The following is an 18,101-nucleotide window of genomic DNA, read 5'->3' as shown; positions in this document are numbered from 1 at the left end:
TGTCTCTTGTTGAATAATCTATTGCTTTCCACTGCTTAATTCATTTATCCAACAAATATTTATTGTGTGCTTTTATGCGAGGCATTGTGGTGCTAGGTATACAGTGAATTAAACAGGTATGGGACGTTCCCTCTTGTAGCTTGCAGTCCAGTTGAGAGGGCAGAGAAAATGAACAGCAAATATATAATTTACAAGTTGGGTGATAAAAGAAAAGAACAATGATAAGACTTGGTGTGCTTTCCTCTTTTATTCTGTTAAATTATTCCATAAAGACTTCTTTTTGGAATATCTTTTCTACTCGTAGTCATTGATCTCTTTTTCAGTGTTTTAGATTTATTTTCACATCTGGTAGTCAAGATCCCCCTCATTGCTTCTTCATGATTTTCTAAGGACTTTGGATTAGGATTTTAGTAGGGCTGTATTTAATCTGTAAATTAGTTGGTGAAGAATTGGCAATGTTATAATGTTGTGCCTTTCTTTCTAATAACATTTTGTCAGTGTTTCCCAAATTTTCACTTCTGCCTTTGAGAAAGATTTCAGTTTTTTGATACAGATCTTACAAATTGATTGTTAATTTTATTCTTCTCTATTCTATACTTTCTGTTGTAATTGTAAGTGGAATCCCTTTATTTTTCTATTGTATTTTCCAACTGGTTATTGCTAGTATGTTTGAAAGATAAAGCTGTTAAAATATTTTTCCAGTATCCTTCTTCTTTGATTAAGAGGGGCCACAATCAAGCCACTGTATTTGTTCAAGTGCACAAGTGGCTTCCTGTTGCCTTCAATATTACATTCCAACTGCATATCACTGCAAGGCCCTGTGTTACCTGGTTCCTTTATATTTCTCTAGTAGCCCAACTCTTGCCCCTATCTGCCTTCCACTTTATATGGCAGCCATACTGAACTTGTTTTATTTTCTTTGGGGTGCTCTACTGTCGCTTTTCAGAGCCTTCTTTCAGGCTAATGCATCTCCTTCCCTTCCTTCCACCTTTCCCTGCCTGACTCCTCTTTTGTTCTCAGTTGAAACATCATCTCCTCTGAGGACCCTTCCTTAACTCCCTAGTCGAGGTTACTGGCTGTGGCTCTGTGATCTCTTAGCACCCTCCACTTCCCTTCCCTGCACACCCCACTTTTTATAAGTTGTTTATTCTTTTTGTTGTTGTTGTTGTATTCCTCCCCCCGCCCTCCTGCAGTGCACCTTTAGTATTTCGAGTACAGTTACACTGTCTGTCTAGCTCACCACTGGTTGTATTAAAAGATTTTAGCATAGAGCTTTGCACTCTATACCGTGTTTCCCCGAAAATAAGACCTAGCCGGACCATCAGCTCTAATGCGTCTTTTGGAGCAAAAATTAATATAAGACCCGGTCTTATTTTACTATAATATAAGACCTGGTATAATATAATATAATATAATATAATATAATATAATATAATATAATATAATACTATATTAATTTTTGTTCCAAAAGACGCATTAGAGCTGATTGACTAGGTCTTATTTTCGGGGAAACACGGTAGATGCTTTACAATTATTTGTTGCTTGTTGAATTCTTCTGCTTAATAGGTTTGGAAGTAGCATTACGTTTTGGAACCTAAATACACCTTAGTTAAGTTTCATGTTGGTAGTTCCATCCCAGTTTTGCAGCACCAACGTCATCCTGAATCATGATTATGATCCAGCATTGGTTTGTTTTTGCGTCATCTTCATATTTGAGGGCTAGGTCACCATGTCTTCATTTAGTGCAAATATATTAATATTTTGTTCTCAAAGCTCAAAGAGGTGTTACTAAATCTTGTTTGTCAAAATTCTTAAAAGCCAAGTATATGAATACAAGGGCTTTTAGATTTATATGGAAAGGAATTTCTTCCGTCTAACTCTTCAACTTTGGGCTTTTAATAGAAAAGCTGTTGCTGCTGGTGGGTTTTGGAAGAGTGTGGAGGCAGGTTGACCGTAGAGAGCAGGCAGGGCAGAGCCTGGCAGGGCCTGAGGAGGATGGGGAGCCAGGAGGAGTGGATTGGTGGTTGCTCCAGGAGGCCTGAGTACTTAAAATGAGAGCGGCTGAGAGAGGTTTGTGTTTTGATTTTCTGTTGCCTGAGTGCAACAAAGGGGAGCCTGGCCTCACTGGTGTATGTATTATGGTGGTTTAAAGAGGGTGACATCCTGCGGGGTTTAGAGTCACTTAGCTTCAGATCCTGGCTAGGTCGTTCACTTAAGTTTTCTGACCTTTTGAGGTATTTTAGTTTTCTTATTTGTAAGGAATAATATCCCCTTCAAAAAATTTTTTTTGAGATGTAAGATAATATATAGAAAGAAAGTGCTGTTTGTGCACTGGGTGTGTAGTAGACATTTATTAGTTTTCTGTTTTCTTTATTTTTCAGAATTCTGTCACTCATGAATTTTCAAATGAATCCGAATTTTGCAAAGAAAACCTTAAAGTGTTAAAATGAAGATAAAGTATATAGCTTTTCTGGGTTACGTAAATACCTCTTATAGTCTGTTTATTTCATATAACTTCCTTAATTATTCCATTGAAGTAAACACACATAGTGCCTTAAAGTAGATTCATCACAAATTGTATCGAATACCTATTTCTGGGTATACAACTGTATGAATAATGAGTGACTAATGCAAAACCATAGTTTTCTTTACTTTGGAAACTTTAAATTTGTGCAGTCATGTGTCATCTTGCCTATCTTTATTTCTTTCCCTGGATCATAGGATATTTTTGAGCTGAGAAATCTTTACAGAATGTTTTTAAGCTGAACCCTACTTTATTGACAAGTTGTGTATAGTTTCTGCACTTTAAACCACATCTTTATTGACTTTGAGTATGAAGTTGGCATTTGGTTATCATTTAGTCTCAAGTATTAAAACAAAAAACATTAAGGACGAAGAAAACCTTTAAAATCACATTTCTTAAAGGGAAAATGCTTACTTTCTATTGAAACAGTATGGTCCACCATTTTGCTTAAGTCTCTAAAGAATATCTCTGACATACTTGTAACTACCTACCTCTGTGAAGAATTAGAAATCCATTCCAATTTAAAGCACCAAAGAACATGAAAGCCACCTAACCCCTGTGTTGTTATCACACTGGCTCTATGGAAACAGCGTCAATATAATTAAGCTTTATGACGTGTATTTGGGTTCTCCAGAGAAACAGAACCAATAGGATGTGTATACATTTAGAAAGATTTATTATAAGGAATTGGCTCACACAGTTGTGGAGGCTGACAAGTCCCGACATCCTCAGTTAGCAAACTGGAGATGCAGAGACTCAGGAGTGTTGGCGTGTGGCTCCAGTCCAAGTCTAAAGGTCTGGGAACCAGAGGAGCGACAATGTAGGTGTAGGCCAAAGACTGGCAGGGCCAAGACCCAGGAAGAACAGATGTTTACGTGTGAGTCCAAAGGCTGGAGAAAAGTGATCTCCCAGCTTAACCTCTTCCTCGCGGGAGGGCCAGCCTTTTGTTCTAGCCAGCCCTTCAACTGATTGGATGAGACTCACCCAGCTACTGGGGAGGGCAGACTGGGGAGGGCAATCTGCTTTCCTTAGTCTACTGATTCAAATGTTAGTCTCATCCAGAAACACCCTTCCAGACACACCCAGAATAATGTTTGACCAAATGTCTGGGCACCCCATGGCCCAGGCAAGCTGACGCATAAAATTAACCATCCCAACATATGTCAAGACCATGATTGTCTTCTGTGTGGCAACAGTGATTCCCCACATGTTCTTACGATGCAGCAGTCCAGGTACCCTATTTGACAAGTAAAAGTATAATACAAGCGCAGGAAGGAGTAAGTTCCTATCCTCATCTCCTTTTGAAGAGCATCACGGGAAACTTAGGCAGAAGCTGACTTTCCCTGAGGCATCATTGGCTCGGATGGTGATCACGGGCCCCACCTGCCATGGAGAATGACGTTACTGTGACTGAGAGTCAAAACGGTGGAGTCAGGAGATGGATCCAGAGGGTGTGACTCCAGAGCCCACACTCTTTCCACTGGAACATGCAGCTCCCCTGCGCCTGTGGGTACAAATGCTGGCTGCAGCACTACTGGTCGTGGGAACACGGACGGGTTACTTAGCCCTTCTGTACCTCAGTTTGTTAAGCTTTAAAGTAGGAATAATGTTAGCACCTACCTTATACAGTGGTCATGAAGGTTAAATGAATTAGTATGTGCAAAGCGCTTAGAGAAGAACCTGGCACTTAGTAAGTCCTCAGTACAGGTTATCAGTTGTTTCTGCTGCTGTGATTAGCTGCACGATCTTGGTCAGTTTCCTTAACCTACAATACGAACTCTCTGGTCCAACTTACGTCTCTGAACTGGACTATTACAGTTTCCTAACTGGTCTCTCTGCTTCCACTTTAAAAATAGACATACTAATGGCTTTGTTGAGGTGTAATTCACATACCATACAATTCAACTTTGCATTCCTACCATCTTATTTTCTAGCGTAATCTTTAAAAAAATAAATCAAATTGTGTCACATCCCTGATCAAAGTCTTCTACTTGTTCTTAATCCTACTAATAAAACTCACAGTATTTACCATGGCTTTCAAGACTCTCCATGAACTGGTCCTTGCTCTTCTTTCCAGCTTCATCTTGTGACAGACTCCAACTTGGTCATTTAACTCTTTTTCTCCCTCAGAAAAGTGAAGCTTTTTTCTATTTTCACTTTAGGGTTTTTGCCAGAGCTCTTCCCTCTGCCTGGCATGTTCTTCTCCCAGATCTTCAGAGCCAACTCCTTTCAGCGTCCAGGTGTCAACTTAAATGTCACTTCCACAGGAAGGCTTTTCTTCAAAATCTGTCGGAGTCCCCAGTCATTCCCTAGCATAATGCTTCTCAAACTTTAATGTGCACATGAAACGTGCCATTAAGAAGAGCATAATTGCAGTTTAGTATATTATTTATTCATGCAGTGATATTAGTGAACTAGAGCATATTAGCATAGCCTGCAAGACTGCAGAACTTCAGAAGAATATTTTTGTTCTAAACTTCTCTCTTAAGATGAGAACTTAAAAATTGGGAGATATTGCTTCTTTCCCTGTCATAGTGCCCCAGCAAGCAAACATGGAGTATGTTCTAAAGCCTGCCAGACTTCCTGTAAGAAGTGTGGCAAGCACTAAACCCCAAAAGTGACACAGGACAAAAAGTGCGTGGAATCTCTGTATGCCCACAGAAAGCGGCCTTATGACAGGAAGCGGAGAGGCTGTGGTGGGCAGACTAGGCCGATTTTCTAGAAAAAGGCTGAAAGTGCAAAGGAGATTGTGCTGAGGCTTGAATGCATTGAGGCCAACTGCAGAAGTAGGGCGTGCTGGCTGTTAAGACGTGCAAGTATTTTAAACTGGGAAGAGATAAGAAGAGGAAGGACCAAGTGGTCCAGCTCTAAGCTTCACCTTTGGTTTTTATTACGAAGACAATAAAATCTTGTTTTTATATTCACGTCAAAAACAAACAAACAAACAAACAAACAAACAAACAAACAAACAGGAGGGGGGAATCGAACTGAAAGCCTGAACTACTGAAAGCCTGGGGAAACTCATTTTTTTTTTCTGGGGAAAAATATAGAAGTAATTTTTAAAATACTATGTAGGCAGTTATCATAGATTATTCAGATTCTAGGACATCATGATGTCGATGAAATTTTATAGCAAATGGGCTCTGTTGTATAGTGGTATCTTCCTAAAACTTAGTTTAGGAGAGAGTGGAAATAAGGTAGAAAACTGACGTGTTAGAACAGCACAGACTTTTTGGGCCTCTAGAATCTTTCATTTATGTGTGTAGATTAGTGTGTGGATCTTCAGAATGGCATTTTCCCACTGTCCATTTGGAGTACAATAAGACAAATTAATACCAATCAAAATAATATGGCAGCAGCATCACATAATTTGTGTATACTGATGTAGGAAGAGATTTAATTTAGTGCAGCTTTGAGATGCCTTTGTGTTTCAATTTATACAGCTGCTATCCAGGCCTAAGCTGGCCAATCTCTCAGCCTTGAGTGTCTTGCCTGACTGATTCTTTCTTTCTCTCTCTTTTAAACATTGTATTATATTTTTAGAGCAGTTTTAGGTTCACAGCAAAAGTGAGAGGAAGGTACAGAGATTCCCATATACCCTTTACCCCTGACCCCACATGCATGGACTGTTGGGTTCACTTTTGGTGTTGTACATTCTGTGCGTTCATACAAATGTATAATGACCTGTATCCATCATTACAGTATCATACAGAGTATTTTTACTGCCCCCAAACCTCCTGTGCTCTACCTATTCATCCCTCCTCCCTACTCTTACCCCACTTTGTCTACCACTGATCTTTTTACTTTCTCCATAGTTTTGCCTTTTTCAGAATGTCACATAGTTAGAAAATATCACCTTTCAGTATATAACATTTTCAAATGAGCTCTTTTACTTAGTAATATGCATTTAAGTTTTCCCATATGTTTTCATGGCGTGATAGCTCATTTCTTTTTAGCACTGAATAATACTCTATTGTCTGGATGGACCAGTTTATCCATTTACTTACTGAAGGACATCTTGGTTGTTTCCAAGTTTTGGCGATTATGAGTAAAGCTGCGATACTCATCCTTGCGCAGGTTTTTGTGTGGACGTGTTTTCAACTTCTCTGCGTAAATACCAAGTAGCATGATTGCTAGATCATATTGTAAGAGTATGTTTAGTTTTGTTAGAAATCACCAAGCTGTCTTCCAAAGCAGTGGTACCATTTTGCATTCCCGCCAGGAATGAATGGGAGTTCCTGTTGCTCCAGTCACATCCTCCTTTGTCAGTGTTCTGGATTTTGGCCATTCACATAGATGTGCAGTGGATTTCATTGTTGTTTTAATTTGCATTTCCCTGATGACATATGATCTAGAGATTTTTTTCATATACTTCTCAGTCATATGTTTATCTTCTTTGGTGAGGTGTCATTTTTTTTTTTTAATTGATAACTGTGCTAGGAATGTATCTGTCTCTAAATCCCATCTTTATTATAAATTGTCTGTTAAAGTCTTTGGCCTAAGAGCATGTGAGATCTTGCTCCCCAGCATATGTCATCAGTTTGGCTCAAATAAACTCTTAAATAAATAAAGAAAAAGGTATTTGGCCCATTTTAAAAAAAACAATGGTTTGTTTTCTTCATGTGTGTTTTAAGAGTTCTTTGTATATTTTGGATAACAGTCCTTTTATCAAATGGATCTTTTGCAAATATTTTCTTCCAGTCTGTGGCTTGTCCTCTAATGAGACATGGCATTGTCTTTTGCAGAACAGAAGTTCTTAATTTTTAAGAAGTTCAGCTTATCAGTTATTTCTTACATGGATTTGCCTTTGGAGTTGTAACTAACAAGTCCTCACTATACCCAAGGTCATATTAGTTTCTCCTGTGTCTCCTATGTTTCTCTTATGTTCTAGGAGTTTTATAGTTTTATGATTTACATTTAGGTCTATGCTTCATTTGAGTTAATCTTTGTGAAGGTGAATGGTCGGTGTCTAGATTCTTTTTTTTTTTTTTTTTTCATGTGGGTGTTTAGTTGTTCCAGCACCATTTATTGAAAAGATTATCTTTGCTCCATTGTATTGTATTTGTTCCGTTATCAAAGGTCAGTTGGCTGTGCTTTTGGAGGATGGTGATGAAGGCTGTGAAGCCACCCTAAGAGCCAGAGCTGTCTTATCCTCTCCTGTCCCACTTCCAGTTGCAATCAAATAAATGCTGTTTGTACTATAAAAACAAAAACAAAACAAAACAAAAAACTGTTGGCTGTATTTAGGTGGGTCTATTTCTGGGCTCAATATTCTGTTCCATTGAGCTCTTTGTCTATTATTTTGCCAATACCACACTGTCTTGATTATTGTAGCTGTATAGTAGATCTTGAAGTTGGGTAGTGTCAGTCCTCCAATTTAGTTCTTCTCCTTCAATATTATGTTGGCTATTCTGAGTCTTTTGTCTCCCCATTTAAATTTTAGAATTATTTTGTTGATATCCACAAAATAACTTGCTAGGATTTTGATTGGGATTGCGTTTAATCTATAGATAAAATTGGGAAGAATTGACAATATTCAGTCTTCCTATTCATGAACATGGACTATCTCTACATTTTAAAGTTCTTTGACTTTGTTATTAGAGTTTTGTAGTTTTCCTTATAATAGATCTTGTACATATTTTGTGAGGATTATACCTAAGTATTACCAAATTTTGCCATGTATAAATGCATATTTTTTGCCCAAATTTGTGAGGGGAAAATAAGGTTACGCATTATACATGGGTAGTACTTATTCTGTATCTATTTTAATGTTTTTAATTTTTTTGTGTGTTCTTATGAGTTAAGAGTGTAACTCTAGAAATCAATAACGATATCCATATGCAGAATAATACCCTGGAATATGATAATATGTTTTGTTGAACTTATGACGAACTTGCAACGATGAAAAGTTCTTGGCTTTCTATGATGCGTAAATATCATAAATTTGTTACTGATACATAAAATTTCTGGTACCTTGTATCTGTTCTTGTGTTTTGTAATTCTTTGTTACATAAAATTTCTTGTATTATCATATATTAAAAAATAAATGCTAAATTTATTATACAAAAAAAAAATGCAAAAACAAGTTCCTAAATGTAAACAAATAAAAATTTGAATTTAAAATTAAAATGCAAGATTTTTTTCCCTGAAAGTTCAGGCCAAAAACGTGAGTGTGCATTAAACATGGGAGCACATTATACATGGCAAAGCACAGTAGTTCCAGGAGTTATTTTGTTGATTCTTTTGTATTTTCTACATAGACGACCATGTCATCTGTGAACAAAGATAGTTTTATTTCTTCATTCTCAATCTGCATACTATTTATTTCCTTTCCTTGCCTTATTGCATTAACTAGGACCTCTAGTATGATGTTGACAAGGAGTGATGAGAGGGAACATCCTTGTCTTATTCCTGATCTTAGTGGGAAAGCTTCTAGTTTCTCACCATTAAGTATGATGTTAGCTGTAGGCCTTTTGTATTTTGAATTTGATATGCTTTATCAGGATGAGGACATTCCCTCTTACTGAGACTTTATATCATGAATGGATGTTGGATTTTTGTCAGATGCTTTTTCTGTACCTATTGATATGACTGTATGACTTTTCTTCTCTAGCCTGCTGATGTGATGGATTACGCTGTTTCCCGGAAAATAAGACCTAGCTGAACAATCAGCTCTAATGCATCTTTTGGAGCAAAAATTAATATAAGACCTGGCATTATATTATATTATATTATATTTATTATATTATATTATATCTGGTCTTATATTATAGTAAAATAAGACTGGGTCTTATATTAATTTTTGCTTCAAAAGATGTGTTAGAGCTGATTGTCTGGCTAGGTCTTATTTTCAGGGAAACACGGTACACAATCCACGATGATAGTGTATTCATCTAATTTATTTTTGAATGTTGAAGCAGCCTTGCATTCCTGGGATAAATCCCACTTGTTTGTAGTGTATAATTCTTTCTATGTATTGTTGGATTTGATTTGTTAGTATTTTCTTGAGAATTTTTGCATCTATGTTCATGAGAGATATTGGTCTATAGTTTTTTTTCCTTATAATGTTTTCTTCTGATTTTGGTATTAGAGTAATGCTAGCCTTATAGAATGAGTTAGGAAGTATTCCTTCTGCTTGTATCCTCTGGAAGAGATTGTAGAGAATTATTATAATTTCTTTCTTAAATGTTTGTAGAATTTACCAATGAACCCACCTGGGACTGATGCTTTCTGTTTTGGAATATTAATTATTGATTCAATTTCTTTAATAGATGTAGGCCTATTCAGATTGTCTGTTTCTTCTTGTGTGAGTTTTGGTAGATTGTGTCTTTCAAGGAACTTGTCCATTTCATCTAGGTTATCAGATGTGTGGATTGAGTTCTCAGTATTCCTTCATTATCCTTTTTATGCCCATGAGGATTTATAGTGAGGTCCCTCTTTCATTTCTGATATTAACAATTTGTGTCCTCTCTCTTTTTTTTCCTTGTTAGCCTATCTAGAGGCTTATCAATTTAATTGCTCTATTCAAAGAACCAGCTTTTGGTATCATTGGTTTTTCTCTATCAGTTTCCTGTTTTCAATTTCATTGATTTATGGGTCTAATTCTTATTTCTTTCCTTCTACTTACTTTTGATTTAATTTGCTCTTCTTTTTCTAGTTTCCTAAGGTAGAAAGTTAGATGATTGATTTTGGGTCTTCGTTCTTTTCTCATGTATGAATCATTGCTATAAATTTCCCTCTAAGCATTGCTTTTCCTGCATCACACAAATTTTGATATATTTATGTTTCCATTTTCATTTAGTTCAAAATATTTTTACATTTTTCTTGAGATTTCTTTTTTAACCCTTATGTTATTTAGAAGTGTGTTGTTTAATCTCTGCATATTTTAGAATTTTCCAGTTATCTTTCTGTTACTGATTTCTAGCTTAACTCCGTTGTAGTTTGAGAGCAGACAATTATATGATTTCCATGCTTTTATCTTTGTTAAGATGTGTTTTATGGTCCAGAATGTGGTCTGTTTTGCTTCTATATGAGCTTGAGAAGAATGTGTATCCTGCTGTTGTTGGATGAAGTATACTATAGGTGTCAATTATAGCCAGTTTATTGATGGTGTTTTTGAGTTCAACTGTGTCCATATTGAGTTTTCTGTCTGCTGTATCTGTCCACTCCTGCTAGAGGGGTGTTGAAGTCTCCACCAATGATAGTGGATTCATCTGTTTTTCCTTAACAGTTCTGTCAGTTTTTGCCTCACATAGTTTAGTTTGATGGTTGGTCTGTTGTTAGGTGCATATGCATTAAGGATTGTTATGTTTTCTTGGAGAATTGGCTCCTTTATCATTATATAATTGCCCTTCTATATCTCTGATAACTTTCCTTGCTTTGAAGTCTGCTTTGTCTGAAATTAATATAGCTACTCCTGTTTTCTTTTTATTAGCATTAACATAGTATATTGTTTCTCTATGCGTTTACTTTTAATCTGTATGAGCCTTTATATTTAAAATCGGTTTCTTTCTTTTTTTTTACAGTGAAAAAATTTTGTATTTAAAATTAGCCATCTGTACTCAGTTTAGATGATCCCAATTTTGTTGGCAGTATCCAAAACATCATAGTCAGGAGCCAGTTGAACAAATGCCTTCTTCTCTCCATCAGGCCTGATGAGGGTGCTGACCTTGGCCACGTCAATGTCATGGAGCTTCTTCACAGTCTGTTTGATCTGGTGCTTGTTGGCCTTGACATCCATCCACAATGAACACAAGTGTATTGTTCTCTTTTATCTTCTTCATGGATGACTTGGTAGTTAGGGGGAATTTGATGATGGCATAGTGGTCAAGCTTGTTTCTCCTGGGGGAGCTCTTCCGAGGATATTTAGGCTGCCTTCGGAGTCGCAGTGTCTTGGGCCTTTGGAAGGGGGGTGATGTCTGGATCTTCTTTTTTGTGTGGCTGTGGACACCTTTCAGGACTGCTTTCTTTGCCTTCAAAGCCTTTGCTTTGGCTTCGGCTGTGGGAGGGGCAGGGGCTTCCTTCTTCACTTTTGGCGCCATCTTCGTGAAAAGCTAAAATGGATTTCTTGTAGATAACATATAGCTGGGTCTTGTGTTTTGATCCACCCTGACAATCTGTCTTTAAATTGGTACATTTATACCATTGATATTCAAATAAATTATTGATATAGTTGGATTAATACCTACCATATTTGTTACTGTTTTCTGTTTGATGCCCTTGTTCTTTGTTCCTGTTTCTGTCTTCTATTTTCTATTTTGTAGTTTTAATTGAGCATTTCATATGATTTGATTTTCTCTCCTTTCTTACCATATCAGTTATACTTTCCTTTTTTTTTTTTTTCCACTTTGTTTTAGTGGTTGCCCTAGAGTTTGTGATATATATTTACAACCGATCCAAGTCTATTTTCAAATACTACTACATCACTTCATGGGTAGTGCGAGTACCTTATGAGAACAAAATAATTTTAATTCCTGCTATTGTTTATCCTAATGTGGGTCTTTATTATTTCCCACCTAGAATAATAGGTTTCATAACCAGTTTCTCTGTATCCAAATTAATTTTACTTGCTGCTGCCAGTTAATCTTGAAACATAACTGCTGCATTTTTTTTTTGTCCCTCCACCTCCTAAAGTTGTTTAAAAAAACAACTTTGATGTTCCCTATTTCCCATGACATTACGCATTACATGTGGTAAGTACTCAATCATTTCTTGTATCAATGGTTGCATTTTGGAGAGTAGAGGGAGAGTGGTCAGAAAATGCAGGCTGGGGCCCTATTCTGGATTCCTTGAACCCCGGAATGAGGATACTATCTTTGTTGGGGATTCCAAGACTACCCCCAACTTTGGTGATTTGCTAGGAGAACTCACAGGACTCGCATGTAGTTGTACTCATAGCTACGGTTTATTATAAAGGATACAAACTACAGTCAGCAAATGGAAAAGACACGTGGGGCAAAATCTGGAGAAAATTAGCCATGAGCATCTAAGAGTCTTCTCCCAGTGGTCACACAGGATATGCTTAATTCTTCCAGCAACAAACTGTGACAGCAGGTATGAAATACTGTCTGTTGGAGAAGCTCATTAGGGACTCAATGCCTAGGGCTGAGGGTGGTATCATAAGCCTCTCTGCCCAGCATGTGCTGAAATTCTAGACTTGTAAAAGGAAGTTAGGTGTTTAGCACGAACCACATTGCTTGTACATGACAGAAATATTTGGGCACAGTGAATCCCTCTTACCGTTTCTGGGAATGGTGGACACCCTCTTGGAATCCCACCCAACTTTGCAAGCTGGCCTTTCTAAGGACAGTAGTAATCTCTGGCTTGCTATGTTAGCTCATTTCTGCACACTATTCATATTGAATATGATCCTATAAGGTAGGGAAGTGACTTCAGGGGCTGCTTTGGAAAGGGAGGTAGTATGGGTGAGGGAATGAGGAAGATGTGAGAGGGCGGGACTCTGTGCCCCCCTCCCAATGTTCTCTTTAATAAATTTAGGATTCCATGGATGGTTTTATAAGAGGTACTGCTGTTAAAATTATGTTTGAAAACCACAATGAGATGAATTTCAAGCAAATTATTGATAAAATCACATTTAGATTTTAGCAAGGTCATCCCTGTAGTCGATGGATGGTTTAGAGATTGTGGTGGTGGCAAGTTTGGGGCAGGAGGTAATCAGAGCAGGGAGGCTAAGCCCCAGCTGTGGTGGTAATATGAGGAAGAAGACGGAATGGATTTGAGAGTATTTAGGATGTAAAATTCAGTAGCATTGGTGATTGGTTGAGATTCTGGATGAGGACTGGGGAAAGGGATTGTGGGATGGAGGGGAAGGAAATTAGTATTACCTTTGGGTTTCTTACTTGTTTGGCTCCAAAAATTAAAGGAGAGGGGGTGGAAAAGAGTGTTTTCCCTGTTTATGAGATTCTCAAATCTTCCAACACCTTTAAGTATCCAACAGTTCAGTTCAATTCTGACACTATCTGAGTTGTAGCATCAGACCCCACAAGTTAAAGGGCTCAGTTCTACCAGACTGGCTGCATTGCAGATGCCAGCCGCAAATGGTCTGCCCCGGCTACCTACATTTCTGCATGGCCGACACAATTCAGGGGTTCCCACACGCCCGACCCTCAGGTTCGATAATTTACTAGAAATGTCTCACAGAACTCATAAAAACATTACTTATGGTTACCAGTTTGTTATAATATTATAAAGGATACAATTCAGGAATAGCCAAGTGGAAGACATGTACAGGGAAAGGGATGGGCGCGTCCATACCCTTTTGTGGTGTTCCTCCTTCCCAGCACTTCCGCGTTCATCAACTGGGAAGCTTTCCAAATCTCATTGTCCAAGAATGTTTATAGCGTTTAATCTCCAGCCTCTCCTCCCCTCATAGGAGGTGGGTGGGTGGGGCTGAAAGTTCCAACCCTCTAAATACTTGGTCTCTCTGGGAACCATCCCTGTCCTGAAGCTATCCTTGGGGCCCTATCCTAAATTACCTCATTAGCATAGCACAGGTGTGATAGAAAGGTGCTCATGATGAATAACAAAGATACTCTTGTGTTCAGGAAATTCCAGGGGTTTTAGGAGCCCTGTGTTAGGGATTGTGGACAATGACCATATGTATTTTTTCTTATACCACTCTGGTAAATATCTCAAATTGCTAGAAACCTTAATTGAACTCTCAATGTATTCCTCCAGTTTCAACACTGAACCCAAGCCTCGTGCTTGCTCCTGTGAGGCCCAGGATTCCAGGAGACTCTTAAATTCTTTTTTGTAGGCTGTAAGCCCCTGTATTAGTTAGGGTACAATTTAGGCCTCTGTAACAAAGATTCCCCAAAATACACTGCTTGAAATGTAAGGTAGAAGTTTATTATTCTTTTACATAAAAATCCAAGTAGGTGGGCCAGAGCTGGTTTGGCAGCTCTGCATTGTTGGAGAACTTTGCTCGGCTTTCGTCAGCATTCTGCCGTTTGTCCTCACCAGGTTGGCTCTTCTAGTGTCGTGCAGGAGACCCTGCTCGCTGCGTCATTTGTTGTGCAGGGGACCCTGCTCGCTCCACCATTTGTCATGCGGGGCGGCCTGCGGGGCCTCTGGTCCCACTCCCCACATAAGAACACAGGACATGGTGAGGCCAAAAAGGAACACCCACGGAGCCATAGGTAGGGGAGTCATACCACTATAGTCTCACTGGAGGCAGGATCCGCACGACCTGCAAGCTGCTTTCTGCTTCTCTGCTTGCCACCCAACCAACTCGACCAACCAGTGCAGCCGCAGCAGCTATATTAGTGGCCAATTGGCTAACTGGCCACAGCTGACGGTCAACCAGCCACAGCTGACGGCCACCCACCACCCGAGCCAACACCCCCCAACGTGAGGCGGAGAGCCTGGAAACTGCCCTCTGGGACTCTGTCCCCACATCTAGCTACAGTCACTGCACTTTCATTCCAGTCAGAGGGAAGGGAGGGAAAGGGAAGGGGGGTTGCCCTCGGCCTTTAGGGCATAGAAAGGCACACATTTTATCTCCCCTCCCCTCATTGGTCAGAACTGGTCTCATGGCTATCCTGGCTGCAAGAAGGCCAGGAAATGGAATGTTTAAATGGGTAGCCTTGTGCTCAACTAAAACTGCTATTCAGAAAGGGAGAACAGCTGTTAGAAGACAGCCCTGCCCTATCCCCACCTTTCATGGCTTATTTAGAAGTTTTTCCCCTCTCTTGGGAAAAAGATGGAAATAACATTATGACTTGATATTTTTCTAACGTAAGTAATTTTCATATTATTGAAACAAAGGAAACATGGGATTCAATGAAACAAGAGAAACACCGGAAATGTGCCTTCGCAAATTATTACTTTTTTTAAATATGTCAGTTTGCTGTTGTTTATTATTGCTTCTAAAAAATAGGGAGTTATCCGCTCATTGAAACTGCCCCAGATAAGGCATGGAGTTATGACTGGACCTCACCACGGCCAATCATTTCTCTCCTAGGGAGACTGAAAAATGGATCAGAACACCACCCTGCTTAGAAATGGACATTGTTGTGTCCCAACTCTTTTTGTTCAACCTAAAGGTTATAGAAAAGGGAAGGAATCTCATAAGCAGAGGGCTAGAATCATGAGGTAATGTCTGAATGCTGTGTGGCTTTGGCTAGAAAGTAAAGGCGCAGTAGAAAACCCTCGTGACTAGTCTCTACGTCTCTGCCTTGGTACTTAAGAAGCAGAATTAGCACAAAAAGGCACCTGCTGTGGGCAAGAGCTGATGAACCCAGATGGCTCCTTTGATTCTGTGAAGGCAAAGCAGAGATGATAGCAGGTTAGGCTTTCTAGAAGAGGTGTTACAATTATAGCTATGGGTCTGGGGTTTATTCCCTTTTATTAAAATGAGACAACTATAAATATATTTATTGTATAAAATAGTTTTATATTATTATTTTATTAAAAATGATATTTACAACTGCTCAAATATATAAACTAGTAATTGATTAAAGGTTTCAATGTGACCATTAAGAAACATATATGTAGAGCACTATGAAATATCTTTATTTAAGAAAGTCTAAAATTTTGCATGTATTTTTGTTTATAGCCTATGCAGTTCAGACATCGGAGAGTGTGCGTTCAGCTGCAGCGTCAGAGGCTTATACGAAAGCTTTGGCTGTTTGCCACGGACCGCTGGACCACTATGACTTTCTGATCAAGTCTCATGAGCTAAAGGACGATAAACATCAGAGAAGAGTCATACAATGTTTGCAGAAATTACACGAGGACCTTAAAGGATACAGTATAGAGGCAGAAGGCCTTTTTTCAAAGGTGAGATTTGTGTGATGCTAAAGATTGAACCAGTTAAAAGTGTAAGCATTTTATAAAATGGATTAAATGCAGCTGAGTACAATCATAAAACAGTTTGAACATTTCTCACCAGTTCCTTTACACAAGCTCTGTTGGATCCCCATATCTGACCTCTTGATGTCCCACAGCTTTCTTTCACCTGGGGTGGGGGGATTCACATTGCTTCATGTTTAGGTAATAATTGGTGCCGTCCAGTCAAAACAAAAGCTTCTGTGCAATTCAGAGCTTTCCCCTTTCTCTCGCTCAGGCATGGCCCAGGATCAGCAGTAGACAAGGCAGGGTAGTTTGTTCTCCTTTCCCTCCTTCTCCTTTCTCTGTTTGCCTGGCTTTTCCAGGGCCGGAATGAGAGGGATGGAAGATTGGAGTGAAACAGCAGTCTCAAGTGAGCGGGTCAGGGCTTTCTTTCGGTGTCGTAGATGCTGACATGCCAGCTCTTTGTTGAGAGGCACATTGGTGGATTCTTCAGGACTCTCCCGATGTCCTCCCCGCTGCTCCATTCTTTGACCTCATATGACTCTAGGGAACACCTCATATCACTGTATTCTGCTGCGACCCGTGGCCTTTGCACTTGGCCTTCTTGGGCAGGGTATTTTCAGGACAGCTTTAGCCAGGTCACCTTTTATGGTGTCCACTTAGGCCACAAGAAGCATCACATCTCCTTTCTCCATCCCCTACTGCACGGTAGCCTCCTGCCCTTGGACTTCTGCAGATAAGAAGCAGGCACCAGTCTGTCTTCGTCTTGTATGCTCCCTTGATCCTGAGGTCACACTTCAAGTTTTTCCATGAACTCTTCCGTACCCTGCTTTGCTAGCTGCCTGTGGATGTCCTCACCTCAGCCAGCATCCAGCTGGGGAGGGGGATGCCATCCCATCCTATACTCAATCCTCATCTCTTGGATACTTCTCTTGGGGTGTCCCTGAGCTTGCCATGAGTTTATCTGGGGGAAATGCCACAGCATTTCTTACTCAGCTAACAACTTTCTACCTTGATCACTTTGGTTTTAGGACTGTTTTTGCCTTTTTTTTTTTTTTTTTAAAGTAATTCCTGCGTGGATCTGACTAGTGCGTGCCTTCAGAGTGTAGGACAACTTGTCTCCCCTTGTCCTTAACTTTGAGCTTTTGCTGCAATTTTGAGACGACAGGAAAAGCTCCCATTCCTTGTCCCGTTTTATAAGTCAATGTCATCAGTGGTGGCATCTTCAAATTGTGAGGGATATTGATAGTGATAAGGATTAGGATATGGATTTATTCATATTGTAATTTATTAGATTAGATTAATTTATTAATTCATAGTTTATTAATTCATAGTGTATTAATTCATAGTTTATTAGATTATGGATTTAATCTAAGAAACTAGTTTTCCCTAACTGGCCAAATCACCTCCCCCGCCTCTACTCCCACACACAAATATTTGTTTACTAGAAGGTCTTTAGAAGAAAGGTACTGTATAACATGTGTTAGTAGTACTTTATTTTAAAAGCCTACCAAAAGTAATTTTACTTTTTAGAAAGCACTGAAAATATAATTAAGTAGTTTTATTTTTATATAAAGAAAAAAGCATTGTGTTAACATCTTTTGGTTAAAGGATTATAGAGATTCACTCAGGTTACAGAAAGGAATGGAGATTTAGACTAAGACTACATCGGCACATAACAGTGAAGGGCATCTCCATGACATCGGCAGATCTCATGGAATTGAGCCGGCAGCATCAGTGGCTCTGAAAGCTCTGACGACTTGAC

At 39.0% G+C, this 18,101-nt stretch overlaps 1 protein-coding gene and 1 pseudogene across 4 annotated transcripts in view; one reads left to right on the top strand and one right to left on the bottom strand.

The window, feature by feature from the left end:
• AFG1L (AFG1 like ATPase) overlaps positions 1 to 18,101 on the top strand; it is a 198,507-nt gene that overhangs the window by 12,547 nt on the left and 167,859 nt on the right. For all 4 annotated transcript variants that reach the window (XR_016020209.1, XM_074333372.2, XM_019735074.3 and 1 more), the window contains exon 2: positions 16,101 to 16,324. Coding sequence is in view for 3 of the 4 variants with exons in the window: in XM_074333372.2 (XP_074189473.2) it covers positions 16,101 to 16,324 (224 nt within the window). In the remaining variant the exon portion in view is untranslated. The remainder of the gene's footprint in view (positions 1 to 16,100; positions 16,325 to 18,101) is intronic.
• LOC109449135 (large ribosomal subunit protein uL23 pseudogene) lies at positions 11,091 to 11,565 on the bottom strand (annotated as a pseudogene).

This window comes from Rhinolophus sinicus, chromosome 2 (genome assembly GCF_057876585.1).
Source record: "Rhinolophus sinicus isolate RSI-liver-muscle chromosome 2, RSI-T2T, whole genome shotgun sequence".
Classification (NCBI taxonomy): Eukaryota; Metazoa; Chordata; class Mammalia; order Chiroptera; family Rhinolophidae; genus Rhinolophus; species Rhinolophus sinicus.
Note: the sequence above shows the minus strand (reverse complement) of the source record. Positions and strands in the feature narration are given on the sequence as shown.